The following is a 25,712-nucleotide window of genomic DNA, read 5'->3' on the forward strand; positions in this document are numbered from 1 at the left end:
AGGCAGATCGCCTGAGGTCGGGAGTTCGAGACCAGCCTGGCCAACATGGTGAAACCCCATCTCTTAAGAAAATAAATAAATAAATAAATAAATAGGGTTTTGTCTTCTTATTGTTGAGCTGTAGGAGTTTTAAATATATTCTAGATACCCTTATGTGACATATGATTTGCAAAAATTTTTATCCCATACTGTGCATTTCTTTTTCTTGATACTATTCTTTGAGGCACAAAAACTAAAATTTATTGAAGTTCAGTCTAGTTTTTTGTTATTGATTACACTTTTGGTGTTATATCTAAGAAGGCTTTATGACTTGAGGTCATAAAGATTTTCTCCTTTTTTAATGGAAATTTTATAGTTTTAGTTCTTATATTAAGGTCTAAGATCAATTTTGAGTTAATTTTTATGTATAGCATGAAGTAGGGGTCTGTCCACTTTTGTTCTTTTGCATGTGGTTAATTCTAGTTATTCAAGATTTATTGAAAAGATTGGATTTTCTTCATTGAATTGTCTTGGTACCCTTGTTGAAAATCAGTTGACACTATATGTATAAGTTTATTTCTGGACTCCAGTTCTATTCCATTGTATGTCTATCCTTATACCAGTCCCCACTGTCTTGATTACTGTGGCTTTGTAGTAAGTTTTGAAATTGGGAAGTGGGAATCTTCCAAGTTTATTTTTATTTTTAAAAATTGACTTGGCTATTCTCAGTCCTTTGAATTACTGTATGTGTTTTAAAATTAGTTCACCAATTTCCGCAAAAGATGCCAATTGGGATTTGATGGGGATTTCACTGAATTTGTAAATCAACTTGGGGAGTGTTGCCATCTTAGCAATATTAGGCCTTGTGATCCATGAACATGGGATGTCTATTTATTTAGATCTTCTTTAATTTCTTTCAACAATGTTTTGTAGTTTTCATAGTACAGTTGTTCCTTGGTATATACAGGAGATTGATTCCAGGATCCCTGCATATACCCAAATCTATGTATATGCAAGTCCCAGAGTTGGCCCTGCAGAACCCACGTATATGAAAAATCAGCTCTCCTTATACATGGGTTTCAGATCCTGCAATTACTGTATTTTCAATCCCTGTTTGGTTGAAAAAAATCCACGTATAAGTCAACACATGCAGTTCAAACCTGTATTGTTCAAAGGTCAACCGTGTAAGTTTTGAACTTTTTTTGTTAAATTTATTCCTAAGTATTTTATTCCTTTTGGTGGTATCATAAATGGAATTTTTAAAAAGTTATTTTCAGAATGTTTATTGGTAGTGTGTAGAAATTAATTTTATATGTTGAGCTTCTGTTCTGCAACTTTGCTGAACTCTTTATTAGTTCTAATAGTTTGTAGTGGATTGCTTAGAATTTTCTATATATAAGATCATGTTAGCTGCAAATAGAGAAAGTTTTACATCTTCCTTTCCAATATAGATGGCCTCCCTTCTTTTCCCTGGCTAGAACCTTCAGTACAATGTTGTGAGAGTGGACACACTTGTCCTGTTCCTGGTCTTTGACCAGTAAATATGATGTTAGCTGTGAGATTTCTGTGCACATGCCCTTTCTTATATTAAAGAACTTTCCTTATATTTCCAAGTTTTTTGAGTGTTTTTTATCATGAAGGGCTACCTGATTTTGTAAGATGTTTTTCCACATCTATTGAGATGATCATAGGATTTTTGTTATTTATTCTATTGATATAATGTGTTAGGTTAATTGATTTTTTAGATGTTAAATCAACCGAGCATTCCTGGAATAGATTCTAGTTGATCTTGGTGTATAATCCTTCTTATATATTTCTGGATGTGGTTTGCTAGTACTTTATTGAGGATTTTTACATCTATATTCATAAGAGATACTGGTTTGTAGTTTTCTTGTGAAGTCTTGTTTGGTTTTTGTATCGGAGTAATACTGGCCTCATAGAAATATTTGTGAAGTTTTTCCTTCTCTAATATCTTTTGGAAAGTTTGTAAAGAATGGATATTGATTCTTTTTAAAATGTTTGGTAGAATTCAATGGTGGTGCCATCTGGGGCTGGACATTTATTGTGGGAAATTTTCAAATTACTAATTCAGTATCCATACTTTTTATAGGTCTGTTCAGATTTTCTGTTACTTTTTGGTTTGTTTTTGGTAGTTTGTATCTTTTAGGAATTTGTCCATTTTATCTTAGTTATCTAATTTTTCATACAGTTGCTCATGGTATCTCTTAAAATCTTTTTTATTTCTGTAAGGTCCTTAGTAGTGGCCTCTCTTTTGTTCCTGATTTTGGTATTTGAGTGTTTCCTGTTGTTTTTCTTGATTAGTTTAGCGGAAGGTCTGTTAATTTTTTTGATATCTTCAAACAACCAACTTATGGTTTTGTTGATATTTATTGCTTTTCTATTCTCTATTTTATTTTTACTCTATTATTTATTATTTTCTTCTGCTTGTTTTGGTTTTGTTTGTACTTTAAGGAGTGTTTTTAATGTGTTTTAAGACAGTCGTTCTTTTAATATTTTAATTAAGAGCATGGACAGATTGATCTGAGTTTAAATTCTTTTTTTTGCTACTTGCTAGCTTTGTGATTTGGAACAAGTTAGTTTCAGAAAAATTATTATTATTATTATTTTTTTTCCTGGCTAAGTTTTTTTTTTTTTTTTTTAATCCTGTAGGTGTTGTATTTTTTTTATTTATTTATTTATTTTTATTGTACTTTAGGTTTTAGGGTACATGTGCACAATGTGCAGGTTTGTTACATATGTATCCATGTGCCATGTTGATTTCCTGCACCCATTAACTCGTCATTTAGCATTAGGTATATCTCCTAATGCTGTCCCTCCCCCCTCCCCCCACCCCACAACAGTCCCTGGAATGTGATGTTCCCCTTCCTGTGTCCATGAGTTCTCATTGTTCAATTCCCACCTATGAGTGAGAACATGCGGTGTTTGGTTTTTTGTCCTTGCGATAGTTTACTGAGAATGATGTTTTCCAGTTTCATCCATGTCCCTACAAAGGACACGAACTCAGAAAAATTATTATATAAAGTGAAGATAATACACACATTACTGGTGACTGTAAGGATTACTTGAGATAATAGATTTAAAGTGCTTAGGCTCTATAATTAGTAATGCTCAATGGATGGTAACAATTTGTAGCTACTAAATATTGCACCTAGGATTTTACATGTCTGTATTTATCTCAGCACAGGTTATCTTTTCAAATTATAAAAAATATACCCTTCCAACTTCAGATGATCAAAAATTTTTAATTAGTAGAATCTGAAATGAGATTTTTAGATCATCAGAGTCTCTTCTTGTAAATGTGATAGATAGGCTTTGTATCTGCATTTTCTACGAGCATGTTAGGGTTTTCTTTATGTGGAAGGTATGTTATTTGAAAAAAGTGTAAGTAAATGATTATTTTAAAATGTATTCTTGGTAAATAAATGAGTAAAAAATTCATATAGCTGTCAGCTACATAGTCGCCTGATGTGTTTCATATATTTTGTGGATTATTAGTCTTTGCCTTATGTTTGCACTCAGATTCTGGCAATTAACCGTGGAGAAAATTTGAAGGTACTGACGGTTAAGGTCAATATTTCTGATGGAGTGAAGGATGAATTCTGTAGGTGGTGCATCCAAAACAGGTCTGTTTACAGATATTTACAGAATTTTCTTTCTTTCTTTTCTAAAATATGATACTGATATCTATATGTACTGATATGTAAAGATGTCTATTACGTGAACATTTTTAAAAAGCCAGTGACAGGCTGGGTGCGGTGGCTCACGCCTGTAATCCCAGCACTTTCGGAGGCTGAGGGGGGTGGATCACAAGGTCAGGAGTTCAATATCAGCCTGGCCAAGATGGTGAAACCCTGTCTCTACTAAAAATACAAAAACAAAAAATTAGCTGGGCGTGGTTGGTGGTGCACGCCTGTAATCCCAGCTACTTAGGAGGCTGAGGCAGAGAATTGCTTGAACCCAGGAGGCTGAGGTTGTAGTGAGCCGAGATCGCGCCACTGCACTCCAGCCTGGGCGACAGAGCAAGACTCCATCTCAGAAAAACAAACAAACAAACAAACAAAAAACCTGCCAATGACAGACATTTTGCATTTAAAAAAAATAATAAAATAAGTATGTGTGTCATGCATGTTTAAACAGAGAATATCCAGGAGGGTGTGTGAGGAATTTTTGATACTGATTATCTCTGTGGAGAAGAACTTTTTTACTTCATTACTTTTCTGTAGTATTTGAAACTTTTGTAAGATCATCTTTTCCCTTGCAAAAATAAACTAACAAAAATATACTCTATCATATCTGAAGTGTTTAGCTCTTTAAGGATGATGGAAACAAAAATTAACTTATTGGATATTACAGTATAAATAAGCATTCTGTATGTGGGGATAAATGTTGCATGTTAAGGATGATTGAAAGAAACATTAAATTTATTAGATATTTTAAGGAAATGTCTAAGCTTATGTAATTTTTTATTACCCTTTTTATTTGTTAAGGGAGCATTTTAAAATAGCACCATGTTTGTATAATACTTTTTACTTTTAGTTTTAATTTTTCAGAGTGTAATTGATCCTCACAAAAATCTAGTTGGTAGAGCAGATTTTGTAGCCACCATTTAGCCAGTGAGAAAACTGATACAAAGAGGTAAGTAAAGTGCCTTCTTAGCAGCTAGGAGATGTAAATTTTGATAAAGTTCATCACCAGCTAGCTCTGTGTAACTTTAGGATAAAGAGATTGCTAGGAATGATACTTAAAAAGTTAGATGACTTGTTCTTTGAAAATAAGTATCATGGATTTTGGAAATCAGTTATCTCATTCAACATAACTGTTTTGTTAATTCATTAAAAGCCATGAAGGATCAACTTGCTTAACAACCAAATACTACTAACTAAGCAACCATTAAGTAAAACAACAGTCTAAATGTTAATCAGTAGGTAAATTGCTTGAGCCAATTATGTTATATCCATATGGTGGAATTCTGTGCAGCCATTTTGAAAAAGTGGAAATAGAACCGAAGTTGAAGTATGAACATGTCTTACTAAGTTAAAAAGACAATTTACAATTAGCATTTATTTATAGTATGATTTCACTAGTGGCAAATAAATGTCTTTATATTACTGTATATATTTTTCTATATAGTTGTCTTTTCTTTTTTTTTTTCTTTTTCTTTTTTTGAGATACAGGGTCTCACTTTGTTGCCTAGGCTGGAGCACACGGTGCTATCATAGCTCACCACAGCCTCAATCTCCCAGACTCCAGTGATTCTCCCACTTTAGTCTCCTGTGTAGCTGGGACCATAGGTGCGCACCACTGGCTAAACTTTTTTTTTTTTTTTTAAGAGATGAGGTCTTGCTGTGTTGCCCAGGCTGGTCTTGAACTCCTGGGCTCAAGCAGTCCTTCTATCTGAGCCTCCCAAAATGCTGGTGTGACAGGCATGACCCACCATGCCTGGCTAGTTGTCATTTTTTATGAATGCTTATTTCCTTTATAAATAAGCAAATAAATTCCAATGAAAGGAAAGAGGAAATGTATGCCTAAAAGAAATGCTAGATTTAAAAAATTAGGAAATTAGATAATTTTAAGATATGACAAAACTCTAAGATAGTTTCATAGAGGAAACTCCTAAGAAGTAGATATATTTGAGTTTGAATTCCAGTTATATTACTTTCTACCTCTGCACCTATGGGTATGTTACTTAATTTCTTTCTCAGTTTTGTCTATCCTTAAAATGGTAATACTTGTAGATTTGAGAGAATTAAATGATAATCTATGTAACTATATGGCACAATATCTGGTGAAGAACAGGCCTTTGATGGTATCTGTTATTACAAAGTAGTGGGATTATTGTGCTAATTCTTTTTAGAAATGTTTTAGTAAATCACAGTAAGTTGAAGACAATTTCTGGCTTATTTTTCTGTAAATATTCATAATACTCAGTATCAGAGTCAGTCCTCAATAGTTAAAGAAAAAATATGCTTTTAACCTCTTTATTATCTTTAAGTAAATGTCAAGGAATTTTTTTACAGTGATTTATTTTTCCATGGCTTATTTATATTTTATTTAGTTCTCCATTTGAGAAATTTGTAATATTATTTAGCCTACAATGTAACATGTTACATCATTATGGCATAGTAATATAATTTTCAGTCAGGTTTAGAAGTTTTTCCTTTTTTTTCTTTTCTTTTTTGAGACAGGGTCTCACTCTGTCGCTCATGCTGGAGTGCAGTGGAATGATCGTGGCTCACTGCAGCCTCGACTTCCCAGGCTCAAGCTGTCCTCTGACCTGAGCCTCCTGAGTAGCTGGGACTACAGGTACGCACCACCACACCCAGCTAAATTTTCCTTTTTTGTAGAGACAGGGGTTTTGCCATATTTCCCAGGCTTGTCTCAATCTCTTGAGCTCAAGTGATCCACCCATTTCTGCCTCCCAAAGTACTGGGAATACAGGCATGAACCACCATGCCCAGCCTGAAACTTTTTCTTCATTTAGATAATTCCAAGAGCTGAAACACTTTTGTAGGACCTAAATAATTATTCCCAAAAGAACTTTTTTTTTCTTTTAAACACATGTGAATGACTAGAAATGCTTACTTGATGAATCTTCTTCTTCCTTTTTTTACTCTCTTTTTCCATATTTCTTCCACCCTCTTCTGTATGTACTCATCCATTCAGGTTATGTGCTAGATTTTGGAGATTCACCTGTAAATTAGACAGATATACTGCTTGTCCATGATGACAACGTAGTTTAATGAGAACAACACTAAGAAAATCATTAAGAGTATGTTGAGGTTATGAAGGAAAAGTACAGTAAGAAGAAGAAGAAAAGTGCTTGTAACAGAGCCCTGAGTAGTGTGGACTTGACAGCTAGGTAGGTTGGAGATAGAAGGAGAAGGAAGAGAAGTGACATGGAATGAAGATTGAGATGTTGACACAGGTTAGATCATACATAGCTTTCAGGTATGCTAAAGATTTTTTTCTTTTAAGGATGGTGGGAAGCCAATAAAGATTTTAAATACAGGAGTGTGATGATCAGCTTGCATTTTAAGATCACTCAGGCCACAGTGTAGATAATTATTTGGAAGGAATCAGGAGTAGATATGGGACAAGAGATTATGGTAGCTTAGACTAGGGTGGTAGCAATAGGGAATAAGTAGATAGATTTGTACAATATTTAGGAGGTAGACAGGGGCAGGACAAGGTATCTGATTAAATGGGGGTGGATTGGTTAGGGAGAGGTGAAGTGAAGCATAAAATTTGGGTGGCGGCTGGGCGTGGTGGCTCACACCTATAATCCCAGCACTTTGGGAGACCGAGGTGGGAGGATCACCTGAGATCAGGAGTTCAAGACTTCGAGACCAACCTGACCAACATGGTGAAACCCTGTCTCTACACAAAATACAAAAATTAACCAGGCATGGTGGTGCATGCATGTAACCCCAGCTACTTGGGAGGCTGAGGCAGGAGAATTGCTTGAACCCGGGAGGTGGAGGTTGCAGTGAGCTGAGACTGCGCCATTGCACTCCAGCCTGGGCGACAAGAGTGAAACTCCGTCTCAAAATTGTGTGGCTTGAACAATAAGGTAGATGATATAGTTACTATCACACTATAAATATATTAAGAACTATGTAATAGGGCAAATAATGATTTAAATGGCAATCTTGTCATTACATGTTAATTAGCATAACAAGGAAGAATTTAATGCTAATGTATTAGTATTAAAACTAATATTTAGGTCCAAATTCAGCAACTGAACAGTTCCTCATTTGGAATTGTATATTACTAGTACAAGGTAAGTATGAAGAGGATTTCTAAGCTTTTTAGATGCTGAAATAGTTGCTGTGTTTGTGAGAACCTCAGTAACTTAAGTTTCTGCATTTGCTCTTTAAATAAAACATATCTAAGGAAATTTTATTTAAAAAATTAAGAAAACTTCTTTTTTAGAGACATTATCTCACTGTGTTGCTCAGGCTGGTCTCAAACTCCTGGGTTTAAACAATCCTTCTGCCTCAGCGTTCAAATTAGCAGGGACTGCAGGCATGCACCACCACACCTGGCTTCAGAACTTGTCTTTTGAGTTTGCAGATTTTTGTGTCTTTGACTTGATAAGTTAATTTTTATTCTCCCTAAAATTGTGCTGCTGTTTTTCATGTAGTAGATTTAAGGGAAACTGTCTCTCTTTTAAATATGGAAAAAAGAAAGCCCAGTGGAGAGAGCCTGTCTTTATCTTACATATATGAAGTTGGGAGAGCATATTTCTTTGCCAAAGTGGAGAATATTTCTTTGGAGGAGTTTGTGATCTCTCACCTCAGTTTTGTGCTTCATTGTATGCAACATACATAGCATGTGTTTTGCAATGTATATTTGGTTTTAGTGAGTCCTCCTTAGTTTTATTCAGATGTATTTAACTGTTGAATTAGAGGAAGAATCACGTTTTGAGACGACTTCCTGTAAGGCAAACCCATCATATTTTCTTTAAGTTTAAAGATTTAAGTAACAGGGTTTGTGAATTTACTGTACTATTTCAGGTCCCTTAGTATGCTAAGTGCCTTCAATAAATCCCAGGAAGCCGGTGAAGGGCAGGAATTGTTTTGGTGTAAGGAGAAAAAAGGAGTTTCTATAATGTAGGAAATGAATATAGCTGTTCTCTTTCAGGGCTGGGTCTGGTGGTCTAAAGTTCAACTGAATGGGTATAATTGAGGCATCCTCAAGTATTAAATAGACCCATAGCTCTCTGTTCCAGGAAGGGGAGGAGAGCAGTCCAAGCCAAGGGAGGATCTTGAGACTTGAAGAAGACTACTGGGGGTTTGAGAGGGTATGGGTAGGTGATATTTAAGATTTCTGGCTTTTTCCTGCAAGCAGTGGCTTAAAGGGAATCACCTGAGGAGACAAATCAGATACATACATTAAAACAAAAAATCACTCCATTAGGGTCTTCCTACCTCTAAGGACTATCTGTCTAGCATATTGTTCCATGATTCAGGACTATGTTCTCTCTCCTACCTGGTCAAGCTCCATAGCTTTGTGTATCAGACCCTTTATGATCCAGCCACTGCCACATTTTCTACCCTCATCTTTCCTCCTGTTGATCTTGCCACTTTATTTCCTAGAAGCACTAACCTTATAGTTACTTCAATTTACCGTGCTTTTTCATGCCTCTGAGCTTTTACATATGCTATGATTTCTTCCCAGAATGCCCTTATTCTTTTGTCTTGCTTGGTGAACTACAATTCATTAAAAAAAACCCATCTCAGATGTTTCTTTTGGGAAGTCTTTCTTGACATTGGATTCCCCAAATTAATAATAATAACAGCAGCAGCAGCAAAAACTTACACAGAATGTATCAGGCACCATTATAAGTCCCTTGCTTATGTTAACTCACAACAATTCAATGAAGTAGACTATTATTACTCCCATTTTACTGATGAAGAAATCGTAGCACAGATATACTTAAGTAAATCCACCATGAACATAGAGCAAGGCCAGACATGGTGGGTCACGCCTATAATCCCAGCACTTTGGGAGGCCAAAGCAGGTAGACCACTTGAGGTCAGCAGTTCGAGACTGGCCTGGACAAAATGGTGAAACCCTGTCTCTACTAAAAATACAAAAATTAGCTGGGCGGGATGGTGCGCGTCTGTAGTCCCAGCTACTCGGGAGGCTGAGGCAGGAGAATGGCTTGAACCTGGGAGGTGGAGGTTGCAATGAGCCAAGATTATGCCTCTGCACTCCAGCCTGGGTGACAGAGTGAGATGAGACTCTGTCTCAAAAAAAAAAAAAAAAAAAAAAAGTAATAGAGCAGAGCAGATCATACTTTTAACTAGTATATTATACTGCTGTTTGCTGTCACTTCTGCTTTTGAGTTCTTCATATCTTTAACATTTATTTCTATTTTTACATTTATTGTGCCATACATTTGTTTAGATATTTGTTTCATTGAAAAAAGGTGTGTTTGTTGAATTCATGCCTTTTTTCAATGGAGTAGAGAAATCTTACTCCTCTGTATCCCTAATTCCTTCAGGCAAATGTTACAGTAGGGAGCAGCAGGGATTTAGGTGGAAGGAAGGATGTATATCCTGCCTAAAAGCACTTTCACTAAAATTTAAAAACTATATGACACTTTCTATGGAAGAGATTCAGTTAGTTGCTATTACGTAATCTTTGGAACAAAACATTGTAAGTGCTTAAATGTTTGTTCAGTGAAATTTAGTTCATTTCCTAGCCTAAGATAAAGTAAAGGGGATGAGAGTACCCTTAAGGTAATATTAATTAATATTTTGTTAATGGTTTTCATTCAAGAGGGCAAGGGCAGAGATGCTGTAGATGGATGAAAACACAGAATGGATAGTATCATAGGACCAACAGGTTTATATGCCCACTGTACAGTAACAGACTAATACACCAAGACAGCAGGGTTTGTAGCAGAGAAAAGAGTTTAATGGGCCTGGCGAGGTAGCTCACGCCTGCAATCCCAGCACTTTGGGAGGCTGACGTGGGCGGATCACGAGGTCAGGAGATCGAGACCATCCTGGCTAACACGGTGAAACCCCATCTCTACTAAAAACACAAAAACAAAAAATTAGCTGGATATGGTGGCGGGTGCCTGTAGTCCCAGCTACTCAGGAGGCTGAGGCAGGGGAATGGCGTGAACCCAGGAGATGGAGGTTGCAGTGAGCCGGGATTGCACCACTGCACTCCAGCCTGGGTGACAGAGTGGGACTCCGTCTCAAAAAAAAAAGGGTTTAATGATTGCAGGGCACTGAGTGAGGAGATGGGAGGAGGCCTTGAAATCCATTTCCCCAAAAAGTTCTGGGCTGGGGTTTTTTTTGTTTGTTTTGTTTTTGTTTTTAAGAAAGGGTCTCTGTTGCTCAGCTGCAGTGCAGTGACGCAATCATGGCTTACTACAGCCTCAACCTTCTAGGCTCAATCGATCCTCCTGCTTCAGCCTTCTAAGTAGCTGGGACTACAGGCACACACCACCACATCCAGCTAAATTTTTATTTTTTGTAGAGACAGGGTCTGGCTATGTTGCCCAGACTGGTCTTGAACTCCAAGTGATCCTCCCACTTTGGCCTCTGGAAGGCCATATTCTGGGATTACAGATGTGAGTTACTGTGCCCAGCCTGGGCTAGGATTTTTAAGGGGATAATGGAGGGCAAGGAGCTGGAAATTTGTGGTCGTTGATTGGTTGGGGTAAGGGGGATAAAATCATCAGGATATGGAAACTGTTCTCTTTGGTGAGTCAGCTTCTTGGTGGGGGTCTTTCATACTAGCTGATGTCAGTAGTTTTGTTGGTACACAGGACCTGAAAGAGTATTCAAATGAAAAACTTAACATTTCATAATGTTCAGGTTGTTACCTACAGAGCAGTTAAGGGGGAGCTATAATCTAGTAACAGGGTCTGTGTGATTCTAGGACAGTAGGCACCAAACAACTATGAGGAAGCAGGTCAGAGAGTGAGCTGACCTCATGATTAATGCTGAATGTGCTGCCAGCTTGGTTTATTTTCATTTCTAGCCCTCCCTTCTTTCCTGATTAATTTTATAAGGTTTATAGGGACAGTTTCAGTGAGGCTACATTTGTCCTTTTAGCTTGTGCTTTTCTCTTCTATTCTTTCTCCAGTGTTCATTAACAATTGGTTCTGTGACATTTATACTCCGCATTACATATGCAGATGCTGCCTGGTAGAGCACTGTGGCCTGAGCAATAGAGTAAGTTCTCAGAAATGGCAAGAGGCAAGGGTTGAAACAGAGTTTTTGCTTTGCTCACTGTACTTTAACTCTCAGAAAGAGATAAAGAGGGAAAAAAAGGATACAATGGCTGTCTTAACTTGGACTAACATAACAAAATACCACGGACTATGTGGCTTCAACAAGAGAAATTTATTTTCTCATAGTTCTGGAGGCCGAGAAGTCCAAGATCAAAATGCCAGCTGATTCACTTTCTGGTGAGGGCTGCCCTCCTGGCTTGTAGACAGCTGCATTTTTCCTGTGTCCTCACATGGTTGAGAAAGAGAGAGAAAGGGCAAGCTCTCTGTTATCTCTTCTTATCAGGGCACTAGTTCCATCATGAGAGCCCCACCCTTACGACTTCATCTAAACCTGATTATCCCCCAAAGGCCCCATCTTCAAGATACGGATGTGGGGAGGGACACAATTCAGTCTATAGCAGTGGTGTAATAATTTTTTGGTGACTTTTTTGTATCTTAAGATTTTGGCCATTATTAATATTGCTTTGGAGACCCTTTACTGAAGAGGAAATTTTTTCTTTGTTTTATATCTGACCATAGATAGTTACTAGGATTTTTAAAATAAAAACTCCAGATGTCATAGTAATAATTTTCAGATACCACAGCCTTTCCTCACAGATTATATTACTTTGACTTCAATAAAGGTTTTCCCCCGTTCTGTATTCCACCTCCCTTCTTTTTGGGAGCCTTTTTATGGCCTTATTTATTGTTGCATCAGTTTTAGTATGGGCTTTTCTGTTTTGCAGGTGGAGACCACGTAGCTTTGCAAAGCCAGAGTTAATGAAGATCTTACGTAATTCACTGAATGATTCCTTTAAGCGCCTTATTTATCCTCTTCTCTGTAGAGAATTCAGGTATATATCTTGTCTTGTTTAATTTTGTGTACTGCTTATTATTATGTGGTACTAGTACCATTATAGTGTGTAGCTAATGTTTGTTGATTGATTAACCAATTGAAAGAATTTAGTCAGCATCACAAAATGTTAAAGTTAAGGCTTGATTTCAATCTGTAGATGCATTCACATGCATAGATCATAAAAATAGTTCTTAATTATGATATGTTTTTCAAATCTTGACCACTTAATGTGCACCCCTTGAAATCCTGCAATACTGGTCTTACAGTTGGAGGCAGTTTTTAGAGGTAAGAGAGCCAAAGAAAGCATAAGGAAATCAGTAGGGTACATGATGAGTCAATTACTTTGTTTTTAACTCCAAATGGGAGTTATTTGGATGAAAAATTATCAGCAATGATAAATATTAGGAGATTATTAAAATGGCAATGTGAATGGACTAATAGAAGGACTAAGTAATATAGATGAAAACTGCAAAAGGGGTGAGATGCAGAATTGTTTTCAGGACAGAAGATGGAAAGAAAATAAATGTAGAGAGGCAAACCTCCTCTCTCTTACTTCTCTGTAACCCTTGTTTTTGCACCCAATCTTTAGAAACTAGACATTCCCTAATACATTTCTTCCAGACTATTGTAGATTATCTTCATTGTCATTTATTTGTAGGTTTCAGCAAGGGCTACTTGAAAACTGTAGTTTTGTAGCCATCTCTTCAACCTCTCTAGAATTTTGAGCAGCCTGTATAGGGCTTGTTTCTCTTTTGCTGGACTTGACCATTGAATTAAGATGGGTTCAGAGCAGGGAGTGAGCAGGTACTATTAAAAAAGACGCATAGTCCTGTTGTCCAATTTCTTTTTACCAAAGTCATTTAATCTCTTGTTACATCCATTTTAGCCTAGATATAGCCTAAAAATATTGTTCCTTTTAGAATTGTGTTTCATTTCAAACTGTCTAACATCGCTTGCTTTTGAGAGCCAGGGCATACACTTTAAAAATCAGGAATTTGGTTCTTCCTGAAGGAAAAAATTATGTTATTTAAAATTTCAGTTTCTTTTTGTGTGTTTTTCTTTTTATTGTTTTCTCATGTTGCTTATGTCTAGTGGCACTTTTGACATTTTTTGCATATATTTTTGATTTGAGTAACTTCACTGTATGTGGAATAATTTCATTAAGGTTTAATGTAAACAGTTTGATGTGGGATCATTTAATGTATAAACTTTTTCTGAATTCCATTAGCAGTAGATAAGCAAGAGTACTTTCTCTTTCTTTTTCTAAAATGCCCATGGTTAAAATAATATAACTTATTTCAGTTTATAAGTTAGTTTGCAGGTATTATCTACAGATACGCCTCCTGATAGGAATACTTACCTGAATAGCAATGAAAGAGGAGGACACTCCCACTTGGTTTGTTTTTTAGACTATTTTATTTTGCAGTCATTTAATTTGGTTGACTGTATACTATGCATAGCCTACTTCTGCATATCTTATTCCCGTGACTGTCATGATCATTCATCCATGTGTCATTTTTCACATCTATCTCTGTCATCAGTTCTACATTGTCAGTTACAAAGTGCTATCTATTTTGCCATCTTTTATTATAACTTGAATTTTTCCTCCCCTTTATCTCCGTGGTGACTCTCTTAATTCAGGACATCATCATTTTTTGTCTGGATTACTGAACTAGCGTCATAGATGATCTTGGTGTTCTGTCTTGTCTTTTCCAGTGCATATTACAAATTGCCCTTTCAAAATTCTCATCTCACAATTTCATGCTTGTATACTTCTTTCAGCTGATCTAGAATCCAAGCTCTTGAGAAGAACATGCATGACCCTTCATTATCTGTTTTTTTCTTGCCTCTACTTCTGTCTCACTGTTTCTTTTTACTTTAGCATACGAAATTACTTGCTGTTTCTATAATGAGCCATGAGCCTTTACATATGCTGTTTCCATTGTCCAGGGTATTTTCTCCCTGCCCACTGTGCCTACTTTTGTTTGCATCCCATGTGACATTCAAATGTGTGTACACTCTCTGTCTTTCTCACATATACACATATTTATAAATATGGGTTTTATATACAGTAGAGAGCAGATAGGTAATATAGGTATGATAAACTTACAAGACTTGCTTCAAAATTGCTTGTGGTATATTACTGTGATTAGTGAAAATAGACTCAGTATAATTTTTGTATATTTTTCTCTTAAGTTATATTATAATAAATTATCCTTTGAGAAATAATTGTACAAAATGAATTCTGCTCCTTTTCTGGAAAGAAAATTTGGGTGAATGAAAAACTTTTTCTTTTCTTCTATTTCTAAAGAGCCAAACTAACATCAGATGCAGAGAAGGAATCAGTAATGATGTTTGGACGGAACCTTCGTCAGCTCCTTTTAACAAGCCCTGTTCCAGGGCGCACCTTAATGGGAGTGGATCCTGGTTATAAACATGGTTGCAAATTAGCTATAATTTCTCCTACCAGTAAGTTGTCTTGCAATTTTCCATGTAAAAGTTGTTTGGTTGGTTATGTTTCACTTCATACGTTTCATGAGGATTTGGAAATCATGTTAATTTTTAAGGCTTAGAAAGTGGTTTTCTGACATACAGGGGTGTTGGGAACCAGATAATCAAACTTCATTTTTCTCTCATTTGTTGATCAAACCCCTCAATATACAACTATCATTTATGCGCTCCCTATGTCTCAGTAGAGATATTGAGGATTAATTAGGCTCAGACTTGAACTCTATTAATTCCCCATCAGATTCTATTATTGTGATGCATTTATATATGATACACTTTAATTCTGCTTATATTTTAAATTCCAAAAGACATTTTTATTGTTTTGCTCAGTCAATATTTTTTTCCTATTTACTTAATGTTTACACTGATATTCTTCATTTCTTTTGCATTTCCGTGCTTCCATTTGAGATCATTTTCTTTCTGCCTGAAGAACTCTATGCTATTACTTTTAATGAGACACATTGTCTTAGTTTTAGTTTGTCTGAAAACATCTGTTTTGCCTTCATTTTTGAATAATATTTTTTGCTTGGTGTTGAATTCAAGATTGGCAGTTACTTTCAGTACTTTAAAGATGTCATTCTTTTTTTTTTTTTTTTGGCTACTCTAATTTTTGTTGAGAAGTCAGCCAAACTGTTGTTATTTGTTATTGTTCCTTTGAAGGTAATATGTCCTTTTCCTCTGGCTGCTAAGATTTTCTTTTTGTGTTTTTCAGCTTTCTTACGATGTGCTTTCAGTGTGTGTGTATGTGTGGGTTTTCTTGTCTTTCCTTTTTTGCATGAATTCCACTTAGGGTTTGTGGAGCTTCTAGCATCTCTTTCTGGAACTCCAATTACATACATATTATGCCTTTCAGTTTCTTCTCTCCTTTTTGTTTATTTTCTGTTGATCATCTAAGTTAATTAATCCTCTATCCTGCTATGTCTAATTTGTTACTAAAACCATCTACCGAGTTCAAGTGATTGGTTTTTCAGTTTTAGAATTTCCATTTGATACTTTGAAAAATAGGGTTATAGCTCCCTATGAACTTCTTTATTTCTAATGTTTTTGATCTTTTAACTTCTTGTTTTATTTTGTATTAGCATTTACTGTTTTTATTTTTTTAGTTTAGATTTTCATTTCTGAAATAATTTTTTCTTTCATCTTTAATTCATTCCCAGTTTATCTCATCTAATTTCTGAGATTTTCTAATTTTGATTTATGTTATTCTTTTATTTATTTAATTTTTACTGAGTCAGGGTCTTGCTCTGTTACCCAGGCTGGAGCACAGTGGCGCGATCTCAGCTCATTGCAACCTCCGCTTCCTGTGCTCAAGCTATCCTCCCACCTCAGCCTCCCGAGTAGCTGGGACCATAGGCACGCACCACCATGCCTGGCTTTTTTTTTTTTTTTTTGTATTTTTAGTAGAGATGGAGTTTCGTCATGTTGCTCAGGCTGGTCTTGAAATCCTGAGCTCAAGCTATGTGCCTGCCTTGGCCTTCCAAAGTGCTGGGATTACCGGCATGAGCCAGACTTAACGTTACTCTTATTTTCTGTAATGTTTCTTTTTAAGAAGCTTGTTCTCATACATTAGGCACATCTTTCTGTAAGGACATTATATTAGTCTTTTAAAAATTTTTTTGTTTAAAAAAAATCATTCTATATAGAATTTGACTATCATGCATTTCTTTAGTTTTACATACATTAGTTTCACTGAACTTTTAGTAGAAGCTGGTCAGGCAAGTTGTTCTCACTGTATATCTCTAGAACTTTCTCTTCTGTTTTTTCCAAATCATTAAAAAAAAAACTCTGTGTGGATTGAGAGATAGTTTATACTTTCTGGAATCTGCTTCTCTATTGCTTTCCTTTATTTTATCTGGGCTTTCTTTTTCCTTTGCTCTTACTGTCTTTACTTTGCTCAGTTTGGATGATTACCAATTGTTTCTCCTCAGTGTGGAATTTTTGTCTTGAAAGGTATCTTCTACTAGTTGGTTTCAAGAGTTCATAGGGATCAGTGTTTTCCAATCCTTTCAGAAGTACTGGGCCCCCTTTGTGCTGAATCTCTCTCAGTTTCAGCTCCTGTTCTCAAACTGACTGTTGTGATTTCCAGGGAAGTAGCCTTTGACATTTTTGGGATTCTCCTGTTCTCAGTTCCATCATATATTCCATTGTTTCTTTCTGCTTCCGTCCATGCAGCTGCTGATGCATAGGTGTCTTGTCAGTACATTGTTCCCACCTGCTTTTTTTTTGGGGGGGGGGGTTGTGGGGATATTTTATCTATGTTCTAGATATAGTCATGACTTTTTGTTTTTGTTATCCTAGTTGTCTTTTTATGCTGTTCATTTTACAGCCAGTGGGAAATATATTTTATCAGTGTTTTTTTTTTTTGCATCTGTTAAAATATCATATGGCTTTTGTCCTTGACTATGTTGCTGTGATGAATTATATTACTAGATTTTTTTAAAATGTCAAGTCACACTTTCCTTAGATTAATGGAACTTGGTTATGATACTTTCTTTTGGGTATGTTGTTAGATCAGTTTTCAGTTATTGTATTGCTTATAGGATAATTGTTTTAAAAATGTCACAAACACATCTATATTCTTAAGCTGTTTTGGTAAGATATTTCTAATTATCTGTTTTCATAATTTAATATAAAGTTGTTTATAATGGTAGATATCTTTTAAACCTGTGCTCAATCTCTAGTTATATCTTCTTTTTATTCCTAATATAATTACTGTATTTGTATCTTCTGTCCTTTCTTTTACTTGATTGGTATTGCTAAAAGTATGTTTTTCTCTTAAGTGATTTGTAACTGAACTTTGTTGATTTTTTCTGTTGTATTTTTTTCTGTTAATTTTTGCTTTTAACTTCAACATTTTCTACCTTCTGCTTTCTTTGGGGTTATTTTGCTGTTCTTTTCCTAACTTCTAAGTTAGTCTCTTAGCTCACTTTTATTCTTTAGGTAGTTATCCTCAAATTTTAAAAAATACTTTTAATCAAAATAATTTTAATTGGTTTAAATTTAATTGTTAAAAATAAATATTTTCAATAAAAAATAAAATATTTTTCTGTATAATGCAATATAGAAAGGCTCATAAGTCTTAAATATGCACAAGGTAAATAAAGTCATGTATCTACAACCAGAAAAAAAGAAATAGGATAGTTTCACAACAGTGTCTAACATATACTAACAATTCAGTTAATGTTTGCTTTTACTACTATTAATGTTAGATGTTAGTGAAAACCATTTTTCTTTTAGATATCCTAGCATATTCTCCAATTAATAGTTTTGTGTAGCAAACAGAATCCTGTGAAATTGGAAGGAGCAATACTTCAGAGAGGTTAGGAAGAATCTGATTTAGTGAATATGAATAGTTTAGACTTCATTTTAAGAAACAAGCCAGTCTCCTTTTCTGTTACAACTTGCTTAATAAAATCATTCATGTGTTTCACTTTGTAATTTCTTATAAAATGGCTTATTCTTTTCATTTTTTAAAGGTCAGATACTTCATACTGATGTGGTTTACTTGCATTGTGGACAAGGCTTCCGAGAGGCGGAGAAAATAAAGAGGCTTTTGCTGAATTTCAAGTATGAAAATAAGAAATCTTTTGAATATTTCAGTGGCTCAGCCAACCAGAGATACCTTTGAAGCCCCTAATTTGGAGGGAGGGATTAAGGGAGGTGCCTTTGTGAGAGAGAAGGAACCATGTAAAACAGTTCTGGGGCAAATTGCTGGAGAACTCTGAATGTGGAGACTTGAGAAACGCTGCTCCCTTACTTTGCCACCTTCACAAATAAAGGAGGTAATATGGGCAGATGTGAGCAGTTATTCTTCTGTTCCAATTTTCTCCTTCTCTCCCTCCCTTCTTTCCATCTGAGGAATAGATGTGGTTGTAGTTAGAGGTTTCAGAAACTGATGATATATTATATAATTTAATCATAATATCTTTATTGTGGCTTAGAATGCTCCAGAGTTGACTTACTCATGTTTGATTTTGGTTCCTTCTCAATGGGAAGAAAGCTGACTTTTTTGAGATACTGCGACAGTAAAATACTTCTCTGCTGCCTCCTATACCGAATGCAGGGCAGTGTCTTTTATTCTATATGTCTGTGTTTTCCTTATGCAACAGTGGACAGGTTGCTTGTATATATGAGAGAATAAGAGAATCATATAATAGTATTTGTGCATTCTGTACATTTTCTCCGGTTGGTTTCAAAGCATGCCTTGAAATTCAGTTTGTCATTCTGTTTCTGCCTTGAAGCTGCAACACAGTAGTGATTGGAAATGGAACTGCCTGCCGGGAAACAGAAGCTTACTTTGCTGACCTGATAATGAAGAATTATTTTGCACCACTGGATGTTGTTTACTGGTAAGGCTGTTACGTATGTCTCTTTTCTTGGAGAAGCATAGGAACTTTAAAGTTCCTTTTGTGATGAATCCTCCCTTCTCTTTTTAAGACGTACATCTTCTTTGCCCTCTAGACCACCTCTTGGTGTTCATGAGAACTTTGCAGGATAATGTAAAGTGTCTGACTCTTGGAGAAATTTGAGACAGGAATGATTAGAGCAGGACAGAGTCCAGAAACCTCTTACAGAAGCAGCACGTTACGGCTCAGTTTCATCGGATTTTCTAGGTTATACATTGTGTGAAGGTTCTAGTTAACTACTGAATAATAAGTAGAATGATGTACCAGGCTAGCAGCTAGTAGTAGACTGTGAATAACTTAGCCTTCTTCTCCCAAAGCTTTGAAGCCTATGAATCATTACCCTTCAGAACTGAGAGCCAAAGTAAGTATTATGAATTAAAAAGTATTTCCAGTATTCTTTCCTCATTTATCCCTTGGTCACAAACTTTTATTTCATATAGGCATACGGATAACTTGTGAATAGCTTTGGATTAGAAAGACCCAATTTCTCTAGTCTTGCCCCTGCATCTGTAGTAGTTCTGCTTTCTTTCACCATTGTTTCCCTACTTCCTCTTTGGATCTCAATAGTCATGTCTACCTTTTCCAAACTATAGTAGAATATTAAGTTCTAAAGGATTTAATTCTAGGAGAGAGGGTAGTTATAATGGCTGATATTTAACAGAAAGTGATCAAGAGCTATCTCCCACTGCTAGTGAGAAAACTAATAACTAAAAGAATAGTCGACTGATGAGTAGGTGACTGACAGGATCCACAAAGTAACAGAAAGTAAAACCTAACACAGGAAGAACTCTAGGATTTGTGTAGGTAGGCCAAAAGGGAAGGGCCAGGCAGTTAGTACAGTCAAGAGTGCCAAGAGTGTAGGCACAGTCAGTCAGAAAAACAAACTCAGGGTAACAACGGGAGTAAGAGAAGGTGAGGAACAAACTGATAGGTGCCATGGGATCATGATTCAAGAAGGAAAGAGATTGAAACATCCACTGCAGAATTTTTCCCTCTTTCTCTTGTAATTTAAGTTGGCCTGGGAAATACTGTGGGTCTTCCCTATTCTGGGAACTGCAAACGTGCACCCAGTCCTTTTGAGAAACTAATACGAGCACTGATGTAGCTGGTTCAGTTTATTTCAGGTACCTTCTTTGATTTTTTTTTAACTTGTTCACATTAATTTCATGTAAATATCTTGCATACATTTGTAGTGGTTATAAGTACAACTTTCAAATTATAAAAATACTAAGTAGTGAAGATGGCTTCAGTTTTTTCTGCATTTGCTTATAGGATATCCCTTTACTGAACTTTAGGCAGTATGTACTATTAGAAAGGAAAGGATGAACTGTGGGGTCGGACAAATCTGTGTTCATCTTTTTATTTTTTATTGAGACAGAGTCTCGCTCTGTCACCCAGGCTGGAGTGCAGTGGCGCAATCTTGGTTCACTGCAAGCTCTGTGTCCCGGGTTCATGCCACTCTCCTGCCTCAGCCTCCCGAGTAGCTGGGACTGCAGCTACCCACCACCACGCCCGGCTAATTTTTTGTATTTTTAGTAGAGACGGAGTTTCACCATGTTAGCCAGGATGATCTTGATCTCCTGACCTCATGATCTGCCTGCCTCAGCCACCCAAAGTGCTGGGATTACAGGCGTGGGCCACCGCGCCTGGCCTCATCTTTTGTTTTAATCATTTACTAGTTATGTAGGTTTTGAAGAGTTACTTAGCCTTTCTTAGCTTCACTTTCCTTCATTTTTAAAATGGGGAAAAGAATACCTACCTCACAGGTTTTTTAACAGTATTAAAAGTGAGGTAACATAAATTACATAAAAACACTAAGGCTTTAATAAACAGTATGTTTTTTTATGAGTGTGTTTGTATTTGTTTATATACGTACTTTTATTATAAATACAAATTATATATCTTTAAAAGTGCCGTGAAATGAGAGGCAGTATTTTCTTATGCAAATTAATAAGCCTACATAAAGTTCATTTTCACCTTGATGCAATAGGGATGATAGTAAAATCTATCACGGGGGGTGGACGTGTAATAGATTGGGGGGGGGGGGATCAGGTGGGATGGACAAGTGACCTGTCTTAAAATAAAAAATAGGGGGGGGGGGGGTGTAGGGGGGGGGGGGGGGGGGGGGGGGGGGGGAGGGCATGATCAGCTGGTGATAGAAGTCGTTCAAAAAAAAAAAAAAAATCTATCACTTTGGATAGTAATAATATCTATCGTACTTGTGTAAAATAATAAATCTGTGTATCGTGGTATCATGAGATGTTCAGTCTTATTAATGGATATGAATTAGATGCCATTTTAGTTGAGCCTCACCATAGGTGCTGTGGTATGTGGGCTATAGAGACGACCTAGGTTCAGGCCTGCCACCTACTGCCTCTGATTAGCCATATATTTTTAATCCTCTTTTAGCTTTAGCATCTTCATCTGTGGAAATGTTACTTACCTGTTAGCACCATTGACCACTGTGAAGATTTAAAATGGAATGTGTTATGTATCTCCTATTTTTAAGGCTATTTGTAGTGAATATGTTAAGTGTGGGCTAATCTTTGAGTTTAGGGAGACCCCATTAATATAAATTTTTTTTTTTTTTTTTGAGATGGAGTCTCACTTTGTCACCCAGGCGAGAGTGCAGTCGTGCCATCTCGGCTCAGTGCAAGCCCCACCTCCCGGGTTCATGCCATTCTCCTGCCTTAACCTCCTGAGTAGCTGGGACTACAGGTGCCCACCACCACGCCTGGCTAATTTTTTATAGTTTTTAGTAGAGGTGGGTTTTCACCGTGTTAGCCAGGATCTTTGGTGCCTTCTTTGCACTTTTATGAATATAGTCTCTATTAGGCATTTTCTTTCAGGAGAGCCCCATTTTGTTGCAATTTAAGACTTGCTTTGGATGGTGGTCTTTCTCCTGTAGTCTGTTTTCTCCTTTCTGCTATAATTATGTGGGGTTTTGAAATCTACCCATGTGGTTAATAATAGTAGCTATTTTCTACAGTTGAACCATTTTTGCAGTTCTGATTTAACTCTACTTACAGTGTATTAGTCTTTTAATGTACTTTTTGCATTTGTTTGCTAATATTATGTGCTTTTGAAGTTTTTAAACGATGCAAATATCTAATTGGAATTTATAGCAAGTGCTTTAGAAAAATCAGCTGTTTAATTTCATTTTATTATCATTTTGCCAATTCAAAGTGCTTATTTGAGAAAACCATGTTTTCTCATCTTACATTTTGAAGTTACATTGAAATTGAAATCTCCAGGCTTTCTCTGGCCATCATTTTTAATAACTTCTGAACAGATAATCTGATAGGTATTTCTATAATCTTGTCAGCCACTCATCCTGAAAAACCTTTTCCAGCCATATCTACCAGCACATTTCCTCTTATCTGTTCCTTCCAACACTGTTTGCCTTGACATGCTGCCATAGGTTAACAAACGCCATGATATATATCCTAATTCATAAACCCCATGAAACCTGACCCATTCATCTATCTTTTCTCTCATTCATTTCTCTCCCTACCCTTAAAATACCTTACGAATCATGATACACATATTATGGGCAAGTCATCCAAAGCTGCAAATTCTAATTACCAAAGGAGCGAAAAGTTAAACTGGAGTTAAGTTGCAGAATGTAACCATGCTAAGTCTCAGTTATCACATACTGAATTGTGATAGTTGAAGTTGAAATGTTCATGAAAGAATGAAAGTTGAAAATGTTCGTGAAAAATTCTACAGTTTTATGGGTCATTTGTTTAAAGTATATGCTAGAATGGTTTGCAATTTTCAATCTTTTGACGTATAGTAGGCACTCATTTTGCTTTTGTAGTTATACATTAGTTTGTGTTTTTTAGATTTATACATAATGGAATCATACAGTGTATAATCTTTTACTAGCTTCTTTCATGGAGCATGATTATTTTGAGATTTCATCCTTGTTGCAGAAACCAGTGGTTCTTTTTATTACTGAACAGTATTCATTGTTTGGCTGTATCACGATTAGTTTATTCAGTCACCTGTTGACAGATATTCGAGTTGTTGCTAGTTTTTTGCTACTACCAATAAAGCAGCATGAGCATTCGTTTACAAGTCTGTATGGATATATGCTGTCATTTCTCTTAGGTAAATAGGTGTGGAAAGTCTGTGTTGTGTGGTATATGGTATATGGCATATGTTTAACTTAAGAAACTGTCAAGCTTTTTCCCAAAATGGTTGTACCATCTTACTTTCCCTCCAGCAACGTATAGAATTCTAGTGGTGGCAGTGGCAGCCCATCTGGAACAGCTGCTGGGAAGACACCGGCTGCAGCAGGGGAGTTGTGGCTGGGGTTGCATGCTCCACAGGTGACAGGAGCCCCACCTCCTACCAGGTTAGTGGGGCAGGAGCTCCATGCTCCTTGGCGCAGTTGCAGCTGCCCAGCTGCAGCTCTGGATCTGGGCATCCCTGTGGTCTCAGGGACCTGCGATGCCCCTTCCCCTGCAGGCTCGGAAGTGCCTGCTCCAGCTCCCTGGCCTCTCCCTGCTGCCAGCATCCGCTCCAGAACAGAGCAAAGTTGTGGCCGAGCCTAGGCACTGTTGCGACCTGGACAGGTGTGCATGCACTCGGGGCAGTGCTGACACCAGCCCCTGCTGCCTCAGCCTGTTCAGGATTTTGGGCACCAACAAACACAGGAGTGAGGCTGGGGTGGGGTGATGGCTAAGGGCAGCTTGGCACAGGCCTACAGGTGTCCCCTGACACAAACAGCCCACACACCATGGATGCATGTTGATGATGGGAGGCAGACATTCCTGGGTGGCAAGGGGCAGGTCTCAGTGAAACCCCCACCTCCAAGCCAGGGCCTGCGTGAAGTCTGGAGGCCAGGCTGCCAGTTCTGGGTGGAGTCTGTGGCCGGGAGTGAGAACTTAAGGTACTTTTTCCAGACCTGCCCATGGCCGCCCATGGACCAATCAGCATGCATTTCCTCCCTTCTGAGTCCATAAATACCCTGGACTCAGCCAGACTGACACAGATGTTGGGACTACCAGCTGTGGGAAGGAGCTACCCACTTTGGGTCTGCTCTCTGCTGAGAGCTGGACACTTGTCAGGAGACCTGTCTGCAGAATGGGGCTACCCACTGCCTATCTCCTCTCCATTGAGAGCTGGACACTCATTGGGATAACCTGCCTGCAGAAAGGGACTACCCACTGTGGGTCTCCTTTCTGCTGAGAGCTAGACACTCACTGGGACAACCTGCCTGTGGAAAGGAGCTACCCACTTTGGGTCTTCTGAGAGCTGTTCTGTCACTCAATGAAGTTCCTCTCTGCCTTGCTCACCCTCCAGTTGTCCACATACCTCATTCTTCTTGGACGTCAGACAAGAACTCTGGTTCCACCAAATGGTGGATCTGAAAGAGCTGTAACACAAACAGGACTGAAACATGCCCTCCTGCCTGCCACGCTGCAGACCTTGAGAAGGAGAAAAGAGCTGCAGCCCTTTGGGGAGCCCAGACCTAGGTGCTCCCTAAGCCAGGGCTATGACACCCTCTTTGGGACTCTGTGGTTCCTGGCATCTCCCACCTTCCAGGCACCACTGCGTTCCCCTCGTCCAGATGTGGGTGTCTGCAGTGGTAGTTGTGTGCGATATATCTGGTCCAGCCACAGCCTTGCATGGCACCACCTGCCCTGCCACAGCTGGCACGCCTAGCTGTGCACAGTGGCCGGACCCTGTGCTCACTCACATACTGCTCACTGCACTATGCCTGGCTCGCCCTTGGCAGGGTGAGATCTGGGGCAGTAGCACCAGCCAAGCACAGCCTGCCAGCTTGAGTGAGTGGAACGAGCCCAGGGGGCCTGAGCAAAACTCGGACAAAGGCACCACTGGCCACAGAGGTGTCTGGCTGGAAAAGTGACACCCTAAGGATTCCATAACACTGGTTTCTCCGTATCCTTAATGGAATTATGAAGTTATGGTCAGTGCTTAGTATGGTCAGCCTTTTAAATTTAGCTGCCCTAGTGGATATGTAGTGATATCTCATTGTGGTTTTAATCTGCATTTTCCTAGTGATTAATGATTATGAGCATCTTTATTTGCTTATTTGCCATCCATGTATCTTCTTTGGTGAGGTATCTGTTCAACTCTTTGAATTTAAAAAAATGGATTGTTTTCCTTGTGATTATTGAATAAGAGTATTTTTATTTATTCTGAATTAAGCCCTTTGTCAGGTATATGTTTCGTA

At 37.5% G+C, this 25,712-nt stretch overlaps 1 protein-coding gene across 1 annotated transcript in view; it reads left to right on the forward strand.

Annotated features, from left to right (window-relative positions):
- Positions 1-25,712, forward strand: part of SRBD1 (S1 RNA binding domain 1) — a 225,995-nt gene that overhangs the window by 45,640 nt on the left and 154,643 nt on the right. Inside the window, exons 10-14 of the mRNA XM_030800181.1 lie at positions 3,520-3,623; positions 12,484-12,591; positions 14,905-15,062; positions 18,578-18,668; positions 19,343-19,450. Of these exons, the coding sequence (XP_030656041.1) occupies positions 3,520-3,623; positions 12,484-12,591; positions 14,905-15,062; positions 18,578-18,668; positions 19,343-19,450 (569 nt within the window). The remainder of the gene's footprint in view (positions 1-3,519; positions 3,624-12,483; positions 12,592-14,904; positions 15,063-18,577; positions 18,669-19,342; positions 19,451-25,712) is intronic.

The sequence above is a fragment of the Nomascus leucogenys genome, chromosome 19 (assembly GCF_006542625.1).
Source record: "Nomascus leucogenys isolate Asia chromosome 19, Asia_NLE_v1, whole genome shotgun sequence".
Classification (NCBI taxonomy): Eukaryota; Metazoa; Chordata; class Mammalia; order Primates; family Hylobatidae; genus Nomascus; species Nomascus leucogenys.